Source organism: Amblyomma mixtum, chromosome 10 (genome assembly GCF_055824585.1).
Source record: "Amblyomma mixtum isolate Tamu chromosome 10, ASM5582458v1, whole genome shotgun sequence".
NCBI lineage: Eukaryota > Metazoa > Arthropoda > Arachnida > Ixodida > Ixodidae > Amblyomma > Amblyomma mixtum.
This window is the reverse complement of record NC_143021.1, coordinates 175,868,298-175,886,111: the sequence shown is the minus strand read 5'-3', so window position 1 is coordinate 175,886,111 and position 17,814 is coordinate 175,868,298. Positions and strand designations below refer to the sequence as shown.

General features: G+C 50.2%; 1 protein-coding gene across 1 annotated transcript in view; it reads left to right on the top strand.

Annotated features, from left to right (window-relative positions):
• Window positions 1–16,163, top strand: part of LOC149327809 (uncharacterized) — a 39,076-nt gene extending 22,913 nt beyond the window's left edge. The window contains exons 5-6 of the mRNA XM_089564981.1: window positions 2,009–2,126; window positions 15,775–16,163. Of these exons, the coding sequence (XP_089421107.1) occupies window positions 2,009–2,126; window positions 15,775–15,991 (335 nt within the window). The 3' untranslated portion in view covers window positions 15,992–16,163. The remainder of the gene's footprint in view (window positions 1–2,008; window positions 2,127–15,774) is intronic.
• Window positions 16,164–17,814: the final 1,651 nt, after the last annotated feature.

Genomic DNA, 17,814 nt, shown 5'->3' with positions numbered 1-17,814 from the left:
TTCGGAAACCCCCATTCTATTTATTTGCGATGAAGAAAGCCTCACGTGTATCTTTTTTTTCCGAGCTCCAAAGAAAGTAGGCGAAAAACAAAAAAATCACGTGACTAGCGCTTTTGCGAGCCGCGATTTTGCTGCTCTCAATCCTGGCTTGAACGAACGAAATCAGCTGCTGGCAAGGCGCGACGACCCCACTGCTCCGGCAGGCCGATATGTCGACGGTGGTTGTGGCGCAACTTGCGCCGTCACGCTTGCAGACTGGCTCGCGCGGGCGTCGCACCCACCGTCGACATATCGGCCTCCCGGAGCAGTGGGGTCGTCTCGCCTTGCCAGCAGCTGATTTCGTTCACTCAAGCCAGGATTGAGAGCAGCACAATCGTGGCGCGCGAATGGGCTAGATTTTTTTTTTGTATTTCGCGGACTTTCTTTGGAGCTCGGAAAAAAGATACACGTGAGGCTTTCTTTATCGCAAATAAATAGAATGGGGGGTTTCTGACGGTGCTCTCCAACTTTGCTATTCACATCTGCCGTCTAAAGTCAGTATTTACGCGTTTGGAAAAATGATCTGAATTACTAATTAATTAATTACGAAACAAAAAAATTGCCTATGATGCGCAAGACGTTGGTAGGCGTATGTAAGTGGTTTCCCTAGCCTACCTCAAATATTTTATCTTTTAACCCTTGCCCAAAGTTAGCCAGGACACCCAGTATGTACGGTCGCGGGCAAAAAAGATTGGCACACACGACGGAACACCAGAGTGCCGGAATGACAACGCGTGGCGCTGCGGGTGGCGAAGAGGCTGATAACGAGAGTGCCGGGCCGCTCCCATTCTACAGTATTAGGGGGGTTCAGTGGACTGCCACGGACAGCAAAATTGCTGGCTAAAAGCAGCGCTATCATCTATTGTTCCCGCGAGTTGCTTTTGACAAACCATCGCGGACATAAAAAAAACAGTAATAAAAAATTACCGACGATTACGTTACTTCCTAATGCGAAATTTGAGCGCAGCAAATAAGCTGTTTCACCTTTTCGATAGATTGAGGCAAAGAAATCGAGCAACACATGTATGCGCTATCACAGAGTTTTTTTTTTATTTTTCACACGTATTCGCAATTTCGGCTCGGGCGGTGCACATATACAGATCCGCCGCCACCGATCTGGCTCTCTGATTGCCACCGCACAGGGGTTGCATTGGAGGAGGAGCGAAGAAAGGAATTAAGTTCGAGCCGGCGCTTTGACAACCGGAGACTCGCAGGAAGAGGGGGGCGGCGTGTACACCCAGCGGCAAACGATGGGGGCAGAAGCGCGGGCAGCAAGCGGACAACACGATAAAGGGAGGAGGGAAAAGATAGCAGCGACTGACTGATGCTGCTGACGCCGATAGCGCTGGGGGGATGAAAGGGGGGCGGAGCTGGTTACGAGGCCGACGCCGACGCGAAACCCAGGAACGGACGCCAAAGAGCTGCGCTCTAAAAGAAGCAATCTTTGCTCATGATAACCGAGCCAAAATAAATGCCGGCACTTAGGGTCGGCACTTCAACGCTCGGGCTGTGCACGCTTGATAAAGCTTACTTCCTGCCGTCCCCCCCTAGGCTGCAAACATGGAAGCGGCCCGTTAGGCAGGTCTGCGTACCGCAGCGCCGCGTGGTGAGATATACGAATTCTAATCGCCAGTGATCTGTGCTAATATTTTTTGCTCGCGACTGTACAGTCTGACAAAAGTTTAGAGCCCAGAGGGTTTGCTTCTAAGCCTCGCAGTGGGACAGCGGTAACATTCGTGGTAGTCCTACCCATTGGAGGAGGCAGGACCAGAAATCTTCTTACCTTCAGCAATTTAGAGCGCTGGAGATGCATTACGAACCAGACAGTGTTGCTCAGAAGCAAACCCCCTGGGCTCCAAACTTTTGACAAAGGCTGTACATACATGTATGCGTAAAAACGTGTCTTCGTGCGCCGCTGTGCCAAATCGAATTGTAAACATGAATCTAATTTTTTTTTACTTGCATACAGATTACATTATTGCCAAGACATGTATAGACCCTGAAGAACAAGCAAATTGCGAAGTGCAAAAAACGCTTTCTTTTCCGCTATCTCCTGACGGGTTCGATATGAAGGCTGTGGAGTGCAGGTAAGCTAGAGGCGGGTGCTTGTTTTTCTCTGCTTTAATGGCGTGAGTGAAGAGGCAGCCATCATCAATACTGACAGATCGCCTTTTATGCGAAGCATACTAGCCGCACAACCGAGCTCTTCCTTGCTGCGCCGCGCGCGGCCGCCGTAGCTACCACTTGACCTACATCGGCGCACCACGTGATATGACGTCACAACAGCTGCTAAAGCTGGGGCTCAACTCGTGCGCTCGCTTGCGGACGCGCAGCCTCCGCCGGCGGCCTAACTCCCGCTCCTTCCGCTAGGGGCGCTGACGTCACAACTGCTGTGAAAGCTGGGGCTCAACTCGTGCGCTCGCTTGCGGACGCGCAGCCTCCGCCGGCGGTATGCTTCGCATCCTAGGCTTAACCATAAGCTAAGCCAGGCCATTTATTTCTTTACCCGGTGCTTGTGGTTGTTGGGCTGCGCGGAAGAGTTCGTCTCTAATTTTACTCGCAACGACGTACAAAGTGTGAATGATAGCGAATTTCTGCAGCCGATTCAGTAGTTAAATTTCGACGCTTACGGCTTCCTTTAAGACGATAAAAATCGTCTGCTTTCACAGAAAAAAACAAACAAACAATTAACAATTACAAATACCAGGAGACCCGCCGCGGTGGCTCAGTGGTTACGGTGCTTGGCTGCTGACCCGAAAGAACCAGGTTCGATCCCGGCCGCGGCAGCCGAATTTCGGTGAATGCGAAGTTCTAGAGGCCCGTGTACTGTGTGACGTCAGTGCACGTTTCCGCTGTCCACATAGCGACGACGGTAAAATGTGCGCTTGTTTCTACATTGTGTTTCGATAAGAATGTCAAGCCAGCGATTCAGTTACACGAAAGGTACCGAGAAAACGTGTATTTCGCAGGCTGCCGACGCCGCAGTCAAGCACAACAGTGCTTAAGCGGTGCGGGAATGTACGCTTTGTAAGCAGTTGGACAAAATAAACCGTTCTTCTTCTTCTTATTATTATTGGAAATTTCCGGAGCCCTTCACTACTGCGTCCCTCGTAGCCTGAGTTGCTTTGGGACGTTAAACCCAATAAAGCAAACCAAACTTATGCCAGGAGACGGGCTCATGCGCTAAGCACACTGGATAATTTGGGTAGATAAGCACAGTAGAAATGGTTTCACATTGATTTCTTTTGTTTGTTCAGTTTTTGCTTTTTTGGCGTGTAGGAAAATCAAAGGAGCGAAATTGTGCCAACTGCTCTTAAGGTGCAAATACGGGAATGCATGCGTGCTGACCAGTATTTCTTTGCCACAAACAGTCGTGCCCCGTTATTGCGACCCCCGCTAATATGGACGATTCGAATTATGGGCAATTATTCTGGGGACCAAACATTTTCAACACAGTTAAGCCTCGTTAATATAGAAACTAGCTGTCCGGACAATGGACAGATTGATAATGCGCAGAGCCCATTGGAGCCTGTGTAATTTTGTCCCGTTAATATGGACAGCGACCTGAAAACAAAAACAGGGCAGTCCGAACGCAAGTTAAAGAAAGGCACGCCTACCATGAAACAGCACGACACCTGATTCGGGCAGAGACCTTAACAAGGCCGGCGTGGTTGAAGAGAACCAAAGCGGGCGTGTCGTCTTTATCGCACCGAGGAGCAACACACAAGGTCGGAGTTGAATGTACAGCAACTGAAGGTCAGCTTAGCATCCCGAAAGGAGGGACCCGGGAGTCTTCTGTGTGGAGTGGGCGGGCCCTAATTAGAGGCCAAACCACGGAATAGCTGTCACGGAACTGCAACTGCAAGCTGCAAATGCTCAACTGGCAAATTCCTAACTGCTTGAATCTTTTCCCGCCTTTAATCGAAATCAATAATTGTTGTTCTTCCCTGATTTCCTTCAGGAAAAAGGGGAAAAATTATTTTCTGTGTATCTTGTAAGCATATCTACAGGACTTGGTCAATGACGCTTCTTGCGAATAGCATATCATTATCCAGTGTTGTCCTGTGATTTTTTCATTTTCCACTTCGTGAGTTTATGCCCACTGATTGTTTCTGTGTTTTATTACTCAACTTATTCTCTCAATTTATTTTGTGCTTAGGTTAAACAATTGTATAATTTGACTACTTAGTGCTGGCTTCAATCCTGCTCTTTTTAATTTCCTCTGTAATCGACAGAGTGCCTCTGTTCATGTGCAAGTTTGCTTTATTTGCAATCATTCCTATGTGTGTGCTGTTTGTGCTGCAAGTTTTGTAGGGGCTGTTGTGACCGTACTTCTGACCACGTGGGCCCGATCAAGCAGCTACCGTGAACAATCAACGAGGCCGACAACCTCGCGTCGGCGGTGGGAAGTGGGATGCTTGGAATGCCCCTCCGAGCCTCAGCGGATTAGTATAGCAGGAATGTCAAGGGCCATTGTCAGCAGCAACCCCAGCGAAATTCCTTGAGCGGAGGTGACCACTATAGCGGCGAAGGCCGGAGACGCGCCGGAGGTATTGTCCGAGCGACCACGGCGGAGGCGACGTGCCGGCGCCAGTCACGCTGGCAGTTAATTGAAGAATTCTGTGTCCCCGACTCGCGTTCTGGGCAATCGGCGGGGAAGCAAGTTCATTCACCTGCTGGAAGACTTCAGGAGATTCCTTTCCCGCAGGGCTGGATGAGTCAGCATCTCCCCCTCTCATCGACCCAGCTGTGAGAGAGTGGAAAAGCCCGCACCTGCCCAGCCGTGGGTGGTAACAAGAACGTCCCCTTCGGTCCATCCGATTGGACAGTGCTCGTCGAAAATTATTCCCCAGCCAGGGATCTGGGGAATCCGAACGATATTTAACTCGGCCGTGAGTGTGGCCGAGAGAAGCCTGCTAGCTCCAGTCGACTCCGGTCGACGAAGACGTTCCCCTTCCACTGAGAGTCATTCTCAGTCCCGCTCTATGTAAATAATGTAAATACAATTTTTCCTTCACTTCCCCTACTCCCCGTCTCCGGCCCACGTTCCTTCCTCCTTCGGCACTGCGGCGGTGCTCCTGTACCCGATGCCTGGTGGGACACGCTACTAGTACGGCAAAACATATCAACTGGTTGGCAGCGGCGGGATCTTCCACGCTTGGTCCTGGCTTCAGCAGTGGTGAGCGCTTGACTTTCTTTAAGAATCTGCCAGGCTTGATAACTCTGGAAATTTATCACTACCTGTAGATTGTTTTTCTGCACGTGCTCGCTTAAGCATTTCACTTAGCAGCTTATTTTATGAAAGTCCTCGTTCGGAAGTTGCCATGGATTTGAGCAAGCTAAAGAAGCCAGAGTTGATGTTGCTGTGTGAAAAGCTGGGTATTGAGGCCAGGAAGAGTCACAGAAAGCCGCAGCTGATTGAGGCTATTAAGGAATGTGGTGCTAAGGAGGAGGGAGACAAAATTTTGGCGACCTGGGAGGTCATTCAGGAGGGAATCAGGAACGCTAAGGAGGAGGCCGACAGGGTTGAAAAGGAACGCAAGGAGAAGGCCGTCAGGGTTGAAAAAGAACGCAAGGAGGAGGCCGTCAGGGTTGACAAAGAACGCCTTTACCGCAAGGAAGCCGCTAAGGAGGAGGCTGACAGGATAGAAAAAGAACGCCTTCGTCTCAAAGAAGTCGATGAAAGGCAACTTGCTTTAATGCGTTTGGAGTTGCAAACTTTACTGGCGAAGCGCGCCGAGAGGAATTCGACATTAAATCAGGAGGTTTCGGCGCGAAGTGAAATTAAAATCGTGAATGAAAACTGCGTGTCTTTGCCCATTGCCCGCGTCGCAAACAAGAGCCCGCTCGGGGTGCGTCTGACCGAGGCAGCCATCTCCCAAAACCTGCCTAAGCAGCATCACTCGATTTCCTCAAATCGCTCGGATATGCTGCCCAAAGAAAAGGGCCTTTGTTTTGGAGATAACGCTGCGCAGGTCCTTACCACTTCGAAGGCTCGTGAATTCGCAGCGCCAGCAGAGCACGTAGTTGAAGAGGGCAAACCTGACAGCGACTGTGGAGCTCCAAGCCAGAGCGCGGCGTTAGCTGAAAAGCGCGATGCCACGCAGATTTCCCTTGCAACCCAGAAAGATGTAGGCGCAGCGCAGAAATGTAGTCCTCCAGAAAGCAGTCGCGCGCTGAAAGCGGCAACTGGAAGTTCTATTGTAAGCGAGGAATGCGCCTCAGCGCTGCCTCGAAACAATGATCAGTTTAACAATGAGGGAACGACAGCCGCTCGCGACCAAACACCCGAAAATGAGTTATGCTCCAATGAAACCAGCGTCTCTTTGCCAACTGGCCGCGTCGCGATCGAGAGCCCGCTCGAGGTGCGTCTGACCGAGGCAGCCGTCTCCCAAAACCTGCCTAAGCAGCATCCCTCGATTTTCTCGAATCGCTTGGATATGCTGCCCCAAGAAAAAGGCCTTTGTTTTGGAGATAATGCTGCGCAGGTCCTTACCATTTCGAAGGCTCGTGAGGTCGCGGCGCCAGCAGAGCACGTGGTTGAAGAGGGCAAACCTCAACCTTTAAGCCCGAAGCCTGCAAATTCTCACGGTGATGAGCTAGAGCAGGCTTTGTCACAAACAGACGATGAGACGAACGCCGGCGACTTAAGCTGTGACGGCTCCGCGTTACCAAATGACGAGCCAGCCCAGGACTTACTCACTGGTAGCACAGGGGTAAAGAGCACCGACAGTAGTGCAGGCTATAGTGAGTCTTCCGAAGCAGGCGCAAGTGATGAGCTGGGGCTAGGTGAGGAACTTAAAACGAATCTAGGGTCGCCCCACTTAGATGGCTTTCTCGAACTCCTTCGTGTGGACAGCGAAACGTTCACCGCTGAGCAAGAGAAAGACCAATCTCTACGCAACTTGAGTCACCAAAGTGACATAGGTGTGTCACGGAAGAACATACCTTTCCAGCTCCGTTCTGGCCTGCTGTACCGCCAGTATAAGGATAGGAAAGGTAACCAACACGACCAACTTACTGCCCGCGTCGCGATCGAGAGCCCGCTCGAGCTGCGTCTGACCAAGGCAGCCGTCTCCCAAAACCTGCCTATGCAGTATCCCTCGATTTTATCAAATCGCTTGGATATGCTGCCCAAAGAAAAGGGCCTTAGTTTTGGAGATAACGCTGCGCAGGTCCTCACCAGTTCGAAGGCTCCAGAATTCGCAGCGCCAGCAGAGCACGCGGGTGAAGAGGGCAAACGTGGCCCTGTAAACCTTATAAATTCTCACGGTGGTGAGCTAGAACAGGCAATTTTACAAACTGATGATGAGGCGAACGCCAGCGACTTTACCTGTGACGGTTCAGCGATTGCTGGTGACGCGCCACGCAAACCAACTGCGAGGGTTTCCACGGAGCGGCAGCGCACAGAGGTGGCCAAACGGGAAGAGTTAATTAAGGGGAAAGTGCGGCTCTTGTTGACTGCTCGACTGAAATCCGAACCGCGTGGCCGCCCCAATTTGGCACCTCGGTGCTCAAGAGTTCGCACCCGCCCCGTGGGAACACAAGCCAAGAGAACGCGACGCGCGAACCCGATCCGAGAGAGACGGATACGCTGGCACGGCATTCGCACTCGTCCGTTCCCTTCTCGCGTTCTGCTTTCTGAGCGTCAGCCAAACTTCAGAACCACGAGACTTGGACGAGGAACAGTTAAGGGTCCCAAGCGGAAGTTCCTAGCCTTGTGTCATTTTGCACCTGCTAGAGCAGCTATCGGACCGCGGCCGCGCAGGGGGCGGCTGAAAAATAGGAACCAGTAAATTCCTTGAGTCGCAACGCTGTTTGTAGACGGATTCGAGGAATAATCCCGTCTTGAGTTGAATGCTTGTTTCTTTTGTTCATTTAACTCTCCTGTACAGAAATGCAAGCTGGAATTCCTAGCATTATACAATGTCTCATCTGCTAAAGAAGCTGTCGGACCGCGGCCGCGCAAGGGGCGGATATGACGCATAATCTCATATTGAGTTTAATGCTTGGTTTTTGTCTTTTGTTCATTACACTCTCCTATGCGAAATGAGAGCGAAATTTCGAAGCTTGGCATTGCGGGACTCAGTTCACATGCGTTGCCGAAAGGTGCGAGTAATGGCAACGCTGATGGCCTCAGCCGAAGCTTTCCCGTGTAATGCCCTTTCCTGACTTCCCAGACGTTAGTCCGCTATGCAAATTTGTATTTTCTTTTTTTTTGCTTTAGCGGGAATCATTTTTTGTCTGTTTTGTATGTGTGTTCAGCAGCTCCACCTTCCCTTTGTGCTCTCACGGGAGGTGGCTTTCTGTGACATAAACCGTGCTACGGCACCCCCCCCCCCCAAAATTTTAGGAAATTTTTCCCTTTTGGCTAAACAAGCTCTGTGTATTCTGGTTTGGTCAAACTTGGAAACTTTCGGAGGAGGACGTAGATTTCACGCGACAGCTCATTTTCTCGAAAGAGGTTTTGTTGACCGCAGACAGCTTGGCAGGTCTTAAAGTCGGTTTGGCGCTTTCTGCTTGTTGGGCTTTGGACTTTGCTGGTTGAGATCGTTACAGCTGTCAACGAAGCAAGAAGAACCTTTGGGCCCAGCTGTGACCAAAAGCCGAACGGACACAACTCCAGGTCTCTGCGCGCAGCAGCGTTGGCTGCAACCACTACGAGACCTCTTCGGGCGGCGGACGAGCTGTTGTGACCGTACTTCTGACCACGTGGGCCCGATCAAGCAGCTACCGTGAACAATCAACGAGGCCGACAACCTCGCGTCGGCGGTGGGAAGTGGGATGCTTGGAATGCCCCTCCGAGCCTCAGCGGATTAGTATAGCAGGAATGTCAAGGGCCATTGTCAGCAGCAACCCCAGCGAAATTCCTTGAGCGGAGGTGACCACTATAGCGGCGAAGGCCGGAGACGCGCCGGAGGTACTGTCCGAGCGACCACGGCGGAGGCGACGTGCCGGCGCCAGTCACGCTGGCAGTTAATTGAAGAATTCTGTGTCCCCGACTCGCGTTCTGGGCAATCGGCGGGGAAGCAAGTTCATTCACCTGCTGGAAGACTTCGGGAGATTCCTTTCCCGCAGGGCTGGATGAGTCAGCATCTCCCCCTCTCATCGACCCAGCTGTGAGAGAGTGGAAAAGCCCGCACCTGCCCAGCCGTGGGTGGTAACAAGAACGTCCCCTTCGGTCCATCCGATTGGACAGTGCTCGTCGAACATTATTCCCCAGCCAGGGATCTGGGGAATCCGAACGATATTTAACTCGGCCGTGAGTGTGGCCGAGAGAAGCCTGCTAGCTCCAGTCGACTCCGGTCGACGAAGACATTCCCCTTCCACTGAGAGTCATTCTCAGTCCCGCTCTTTGTAAATAATGTAAATACAGTTTTTCCTTCACTTCCCCTACTCCCCGTCTCCGGCCCACGTTCCTTCCTCCTTCGGCACTGCGGCGGTGCTCCTGGACCCGATGCCTGGTGGGACACGCTACTAGCACGGCAAAACATATCAGGGCATTGGCCCAGTCAGGCGTTCATTGCTACCGCCTTTTGCCTCTGCCCCTTGGCACTACTACTGTACTGTTTAAGCACAACAAACAAGCAAACAAGCAAACAAGCAAATAAGCAAATAAGCAAACAAGCAAACAAACAAACAAGCAAACAAGCAAACAAACAAGCAAACAAAGAAGCAAACAAACAAGCAAACAAACAAGCAAACAAACAAGCAAACAAACAAGCAAACAAGCAAGCAAGCAAACAAGCAAACAAACAAACAAACAAACAAACAAACAAACAAAGAAACAAATGTGTGGGTGTAATGAACTTCGGTGAACGCGATCTGGAAGAGTGGTAAAGGAAGGAACAGACAGAATAGACTGAAGAAAAGAGAAACGCCCAAAATGGCGGGAAGATACTGAAGGTGTGTTTCTTCATCCCACGAGCAATGTGGATCGCGAGTCGTGCTCTGGACGCTCTTCCTTCGTCAGAGCTCGTCGCTGGGGCATCTGGTTTTCGTCTTTGCTGCGGTGCCAAACTGTCGTATTTGCCCCCCCCCCCCCCCCTCCATTTCCTCTACTGCTCCGCGCGTCGGCCTCCCTTGGAGATAAGAACGCGACCTTGACGGGGCCTGAGCTCTTCGCAGTCGGGTAACACGTCGTTCTAAACTGTACTTCTCTCAGTTTGTTTAATGGGAAGCCGTACGAATGACGTCACGGAGGTGCTGCTCGATGGCCCTCTGCACAACAGCCTCGCGACATCACCTGCTCGCTTACAGTATTCAGTTACAGACAAGTACAGACTGCTAGAGAAGAAAGAACGAGGAATCAGGCACCTATAGAACTTAACGTTAGTCTGACTTCGAATATGGCGGCGTTAAACGCGAAAGAAGGGAGCTTAACGCTGACGCAAAACAGGAAATTTATGAATAAGAGCGGAAAAAGCAATCTCAGTCAATCCAAGCAGTAAGGCATTGGGCTCAAGTTAAATTTGATCTCAGCCTCGTCAGTTCGACGCGTGCGTCGATGCTACAAGACTATGATAAATGGCTCGACATCGGCATCGCAGTGTCAGCCAAGCGCAGTTCGAAGAATTTGAGTCAGGCTTATGTGGTTTGTTGTGAGTGACGAAATGATCAAGGGAAGGCTCGCTGTCTTGGCGGCATTATGGTTAAGCATGTTTCTGTTAATTAATTTCGCTACTTTTTAGCTCCGTCACTTGGATTACGATATGTGTATGCCGGATAAAAATGCTAATCTTAACTTGGACAAATTATTTTCTCCTGTTTCTAGGGGTGCTTGATTTCAACTACACTCGAGGAGGGCATAGGTTTTAGAAATCAACGAGGTTAGAGGGTCGAATGTGTGAGCTTGCAAGTAAAGCATGCAGTCTTTTTGGGCTAGCACTTGAAATAGTGAAGTAATCGTCGATTAAAATCCGGACGCCCTTCAAGCTTCTCCGCAGCACACAACGCCATGTGGGGGGGGGGGGGGTGCATGATGACGTCATCGAAGGTATCGGTACATTTCCAACGCACAAACACCTGCTTTGAACGATAATAATCAACGCCACCGAAGGCGAACCGTGCCGAAAGTTGTTCGGCAGCGTCTAACACGTCAGGGCAGGGTGTGGCTGACGACAGGGGTAATTTGAAATCATACCTTCCGTGACGTCACGCTGAGATTTCCTGCACTCCTCCGGTGCACTGAGGAGAAGCGCACATTTCAATAGTCGATTACGTCACTATTTTAAATGCTAGTGCAAAAACACTTGGCATACTTTACCTACAGCCTACATAGATTTGATTTCTTGAATATCGCGAAATTCTCAAAATAGTGCTGCAGTTGCCCTTTAAGAGGAGGCATGAGATCTCGATCCGATCCATTCACGGAGAAGGGGGTACGATTGACAGGGCTGCCGCTTCCTCCTCTCAAAAGGATCTCAAGCAGTTAATGATTGGCTATCAACCGGACAACGTCTATAACTTCGACGAAACTGGCTTTTTTATAAGCTTGACCATTCTGGAACTCTTGCTCGTGGCCTTAAAATAGGGCAAAGAAAAAAAAAACGCAACAGGGAGAGAATACCAGTCGGCCTCATGTGCAATGAAGCGGGACGAAGTTGATGCCGATCGTAGTAGGCAAATCTGAAAGAGCCTGATGCTTTGGCAAAAACTTTCGCCCCGTCTATCTACTGCACATACGAAGCGAATAAAAAATCATGGATGACTTCAAATATTTTACGAGGGTTTTTAGAGAAATTTGATCAAAAGCTGAGACCACGCGGTCGTAAGGTTATTCCTCTAGTTGTTAATTCCAGCTGCCACACAATCTCTCCTGAAGAGTTTACAAGCATCAATCTCGTACTTCTTCCGGCAAATATGACGGCTAGAATTCAGTCTCTTGATGATGGCATAATTGGAGCGACGAGGGCACCTTACCGAGCTGCCTTGGTACTTTCATTGGGCCGAGAACAATAAGTCCAAACAGTAAATCTCCGGTGGTGCTTGAGGGAGCTTAAACTTGCATGGGATGTTTTAAGTGGGACAACAATCACTAACTCCTGACGCCACACTGGCAACTTACCGGATCAGGACAGGAGCCAAGATAGTTGTTCGGAAGACGACATTCCCCCAGCGAGACTTCGAGAACAACTGAAAGGAGCAGGGGCTGCTGAACAACTCATCGACGCCAATGAAGAAGCCGACGTAGAGGAGCAGCTCAGTGACGAGACCACTTTGGACGTGACAGCGAGCACAGAATCGGACGGCGATTAAACGAGCGGTGAAAAGATCCGTCATGGAGAGTTGGATTAACGTAAAGCCTGCCGTCACAGGCCTCATGGCGCTGCGAGGCGCTTCAGACTGCAGCGCAGTTTTTTTCTAAGTCCACGGCGATAATGACAACGCACACCAGATTGCCAGGGTTCTCTCAAAGTTTGAGTACAGTGTGCTCCGATAAGTACAGATTGCAGACTTAATAACAATTTTTTTTTCTCAGTAAACAGTTCTCGTTTTCCTTCTCGACTCGTTAATACGGACGACATGCTTTACGGACAATTTTACTCAGGAACCAAATTGCTCATATTCACGGTGTTGAGGGGCTTTAAATTGCGGGGCTCGACATAGCCACGCTGCTCCCCTAGTGGCGGAATTCTGAGGCACTGACTGATCGTGTTCGCGTGCTGCGCTCTCTTTCTCTATTCACAACCATGCGCCGTCAGGCATGGACAGTATCGAAGATATATGTATGTTCTGTCGCGATCACCGTATTCCGGGAGATGGGAACGAACGAACGAACGAACGAACGAACGAACGAACGAACGAACGAACGAACGAACGAACGAACGGACGGACGGACGGACGGACGGACGGACGGACGGACGGACGGACGGACGGACGGATGGACGGATGGATGGACGGATGGATGGATGGATTGGATGGATTGGATGGATGGATGGATGGATGGATGGATGGATTGATGGATTGATGGATGGATGGATGGATGGATGGATTGATGGATGGATGGATTGATGGATGGATGGATGGATGGATGGATGGATGGATGGATGGATGGATGGATGGATGGACGGACGGACGGACGGACGGACGGACGGACGGATGGACGGATGGATGGACGGATGGATGGATGGATGGATTGGATGGATTGGATGGATTGGATGGATGGATGGATGGATGGATGGATGGATGGATGGATGGATGGATGGATGGATGAATGGATGGATGGATGGATGGATGGATGGATGGATGGATGGATGGATGGATGGATGGATGGATGGATGGATGGATGGATGATGAGCGTCCCCTCTGAAACGAGGAGGTGGCAGTTGCCACTTTGCTCGGATTTTTTCCCTTCATTTTCATTTACCGACGTTTTAAACTGGTATACAATTACGCCATCTTCTTTAAATACATTTCCAATCCTACACTTCTAACCATGTGTCACCACTCTGCTTTAGAGCCACCAATCTTCCAATCGCTTTTTGGTAACTTTCCACCGCAGATTTATTCGCACGACCTTTGTTATCCCTAAACCCTAGGGCCTCAGGAATAGTAACTGTGCCTCATCGACGTGCGGATGGATACCGTCCCATTCGAGTACGAGATGTTCAACTGTTTCTACAGATTTACCACATACAGAACATGTGCCGTCTTGGTTAAATTTCTTTCTGCAGCTGCGCCTTCCAAGACACTCTAATGGATGGATGGATGGATGAATGGATAGGAGCGCCCCCTTTGAAACGGGGTGGCGGCAATTGCCACCATGCTCAGATGGCAAATGGCAGAAATGCGTTCTGCGCCGCCTATCGGCACACGCCCCTTCTTTTGGCCCAGGCAAAAATGCCTGTACCCTCACTGCCACCTTACTCCATCCACACGTAGATCGGAACCGGCGCCAGACGCCGCTTCTGTGTTCGGCTAGCTTCTGCCCTAGTCGCTACGATGGGCGAAGCAGATCGCGCGCCGCCTTTCTCGGCGCGGTGACTGCACTGGGGGAGGACGTGTAGTGATTTATTCTTCTTTTTCTTATTACCACGCTTTCCGCAGTCGGCACTCAATTTTCAGCGCATGTATGCTGAACGAGTGGGCAAGCAAGGCTCCGAACGCAAGGATGATGAATGAAGGAAAACAGAACAATTTGACAGGCGATAGGTGGGCCAATCCGAGGGAGCTACGTAGCATTGCACTTTTTCTAATCTTGATGACACGCCACATTATGCATGTTTCTTTACACGAACCTTCATCATCATCATCATCAGCCTGACTGCGCCCACTGCAGGGCAAATGCCTCTCCCATTCTCTACACCTAACTCTGTCCTTTGCCAGCTGCGGCCACCGTATCCCCGCAAACTTCTTAATCTCATCCGCCCACCTAACTTTCTGCCGCTCCCTGCTACGCTTGCCTTCTCTTGGAATCCACTCCGTTACCCTTAAGGACCAGCGGTTATCTTGCCTTCGCATTAAATGCGCTGCCCAAGCCCATTTCTTCCTCTTGATTTCAACCAGGATGTCATTAACCCGCGTTTGTTCCCTCACCCACTCCGCCCGCTTCCGATCTCTTAACGTTACACCTATCATTTTTCTTTCCATAGCTCGCTGCGTTGTCCTTAACTTAAGGCGCGTTCATACTCTAACGATTTCGGCGTGCAGTCGAGATCCGGTGGTGGTCGGTCACGTCGGCTGTAAGATACTGTTAAGTCCATATTGGAGGAAGTGGTCCTCTTCCGATATGTGGCATAATTTTTCTCTTATAGTGTTTGCATTGCTCGCATCAAATAGTTAAAACTGCTACAAAAAAAAACCCCAGGGTAACGCTTTCTACTACAACAAATTGTTAATAACCAAAAAATGCAAACCTGCAGACGAAAGATCTGGGGATGTATTGATTGTTATCATAAAATCTTAGAACATATGAAAAAAAGTACGCTTATAAGCTCGTTCCCGTTCAGAAATGCTTTTGTCCAGAGTTGCTGGGTATGGAACTAGTGCGGGGACATGCAAAATTTTCCTTTCAAGTCAAACACTGCTCTTCAACCACTACACTTGAGTTTACAAGGACAGTCTTTGGAAGTGTTTTTTTTCTAGAAAATTCTTTTTGTGGTATTTCCGTGTCCTGATAACTCCGATATTTTTACTACAATCACCAGCCACGTCATAACTTTTTTTTCTTTCATTACATCTGATTTCTATCTGACGGCAAATTGATGTTTTAATATCAGTTGCTACATTCGTCACGGTTTTGAGAGCACAGGGAGTACATTCAAATGGCACATTCATAAATACTTCCTGAGAAAAAAAAAAAGGAACAGATCTTGCCCTCGACGCTCGGCGAATGGCCTCAGGATATTACGCTTGATTGATTGTTTATGGGGTTTAGCGTCTCAAAGCGACTCAGGTTATGAGAGACGCCGTAGTGAAAAGCTCCGGAAATTTCTACCACCTGGGGTTCTTTAACGTGCAACTCACATCGCACAGGACACAGGTCTCAGGAATTTTGCCTCCACCAAAATTCGACGCCGCGGCCGGGATCGAGCCCGCGTCTTTCGGGTCAGCAGCCGGGCATCATAACCACTGAGCTACAACGGCAGTTACGTTTGATTGTTTCGAGGCGAACGTCCATTGCGTAAAGTAGCTTTTAGTCTCGCACAAAGAAAAGAAAAAAAAACAATTGATTTCACTTTCGAACACAGCCACGTTTTAACGCCATCCTTCCAAATGGTTTTTATTTTTCAGGGCTTGGTGGGCACCGGTGGCTTGCTACGAGAAAGCATTCAAGCAACCGTGCCCTGTATCCAAGGAAACCGCCATAAGGTCTATCAAAAGAGGCTACAGAGCGGCTGTACTGCTCACTGGCTGCAATGAACCAAGCGGATCAGATGCACTCGTGGTATCTCTTGGAACGCTTATAGTTCTGCTCACTGTGTGTCTGTTTCGCTGGTCCAGTGCTTAGTTACATCACCTTCTCTGGCCCCGGCCTTTGCTTTGTGAAACCGATGCTTCTGTCAAACCCGACACGAGCACTGACAATACACAACACTTGCCGTTGCTTCCTACGGGTTTCTTTTTCGAGAAAAGAGACAATGATCAGCTTAGCGCAATAAATATATGAGGATTAAAACGTTTTCAAATGTGTGGACATTTGGTTTTGTCGGTCAATAAAAAGTGGTAAAGGTTTAACGTGTGTCCATTCTTTACTTGGAGGGGACACTTAGGCCGGATTCTAAAACGCTCCTTACCTTACTAAGTGCGCCTCGAACACCGTAAGGCGACCTTATGTCAATTCTGAAACGTATCTTACTAAGGGGTCCTAAGTTAGGGGCTCCTTGGTGCTTCCCTACGCTAAGGGAGCCGGCATGTTACCTTCATGCTTCCTAGCCCCGCTCCTCTAACTGAAGGCAAGCTTCTCTGCAAAACTCTGCACGCGGCGCGCTCTTTTGCGCACGCCGTGCTGCATGCCCGCGCTGGCGAGCAGCGAGCAGTACGGTGTTCTGGAGTTCGTCCAGGTGCTACATCCCTGTGCCGCTGGAAACAGGGAGTAATGCAGGCAATTCCGTTCGTCACCCAGAACGGCAGCTTTGAAAGCTACGTCAGGTTTTTGCGCCGCGCACGTGAACTTTTGCGCTGCCGTGTGTACGAGCTGCCGCGGTTGCGCGACAACGGCGTCTGGCCGATGGGCTGTACCCACAGGAGCACTACAACGACCAGAAATTCGTGGCCCGATATCGCTTTCCCAAACAAGCTGTGTGCTGGCTATTCTCAAGTGCTGCAGATACATGCGAGTGCAGACAACAGAGGATCTCCTCTACCCTCCGCACTTGAAGCTCCTAATCACGCACCGGTTTTACGGAAGTGCCGCGATGCAGACTGTGGTGTGAGATTTGGTGAATATTTATCAGCCTGCTGTCAGCAGTAGCATTTGGGTAGTGACGTAAATGATCTGTGTGCGTCGCTTTCTGAAGTGACAACGATCGAGGTAGCTCCGTAAGAGCTTGCGGTGGCGGCGTACTGCTTTTAGTGGGGCTTGTTCATCATTCCTTGCAATGCTTGAAATATGTTTGGCGCCAGCCTTAGCACGTTTTCGCGTCCGCTTACCTTTGTCCGTATCTGAGAATTAATAGTTTGACCAACTCATGATGCTATCCACTGGGGTTAAAAGAAAGAAAAAAAAAAACTCCATGCAGAAGACATATGAAGGCGGCCGATAGTCATCGAAACCAAGGAAAGCGCAGGGGAATTTTTAAGGCGAAAGCCTTTAATGGCTCATGCTCGCGGTGTCCGTTCGTGCGCTGGAATCGTGCCAACTGTATGGTGCCTCGATGCGCGCGCGCATCGAGGCACCATACCTTAGCCAACCATACCCATACCCTAGCCAACTGTGGCTTCTCCTCCGCGCAGTGGCGCAACCTCCTCCTCTCCTTAGCAACTGGCGCGCCGGTGGGGGCGCAGCTGTGCATAGCAACCGTGACGTCACACAATAGCGGTAGAACGAGCGCGCGCGCGTCGGCGGTGGCACCTGCACTGCCGCTCCTTCGCCAGACGTCTCCTTGCAGTCGAGTGAGTCAGACGCATGGCTCCGATGTGGCCTAGTGAATCCGCTCCAAGCGGTTCGGGGAAGCGGCAGTGGGTTGACCACAAGGCTTTCGCCAAGCCCACTTTAGGATTTTCAAAGTGTCTTCGGTAATTTTTGTCTTCCCGTTCTGGTTTGAGTGAGTCTGTCTAGTTGCGCACTACGTCGTGCTTCTCGTAGTTTGTCGAAGCTGTTCGATACTCTCA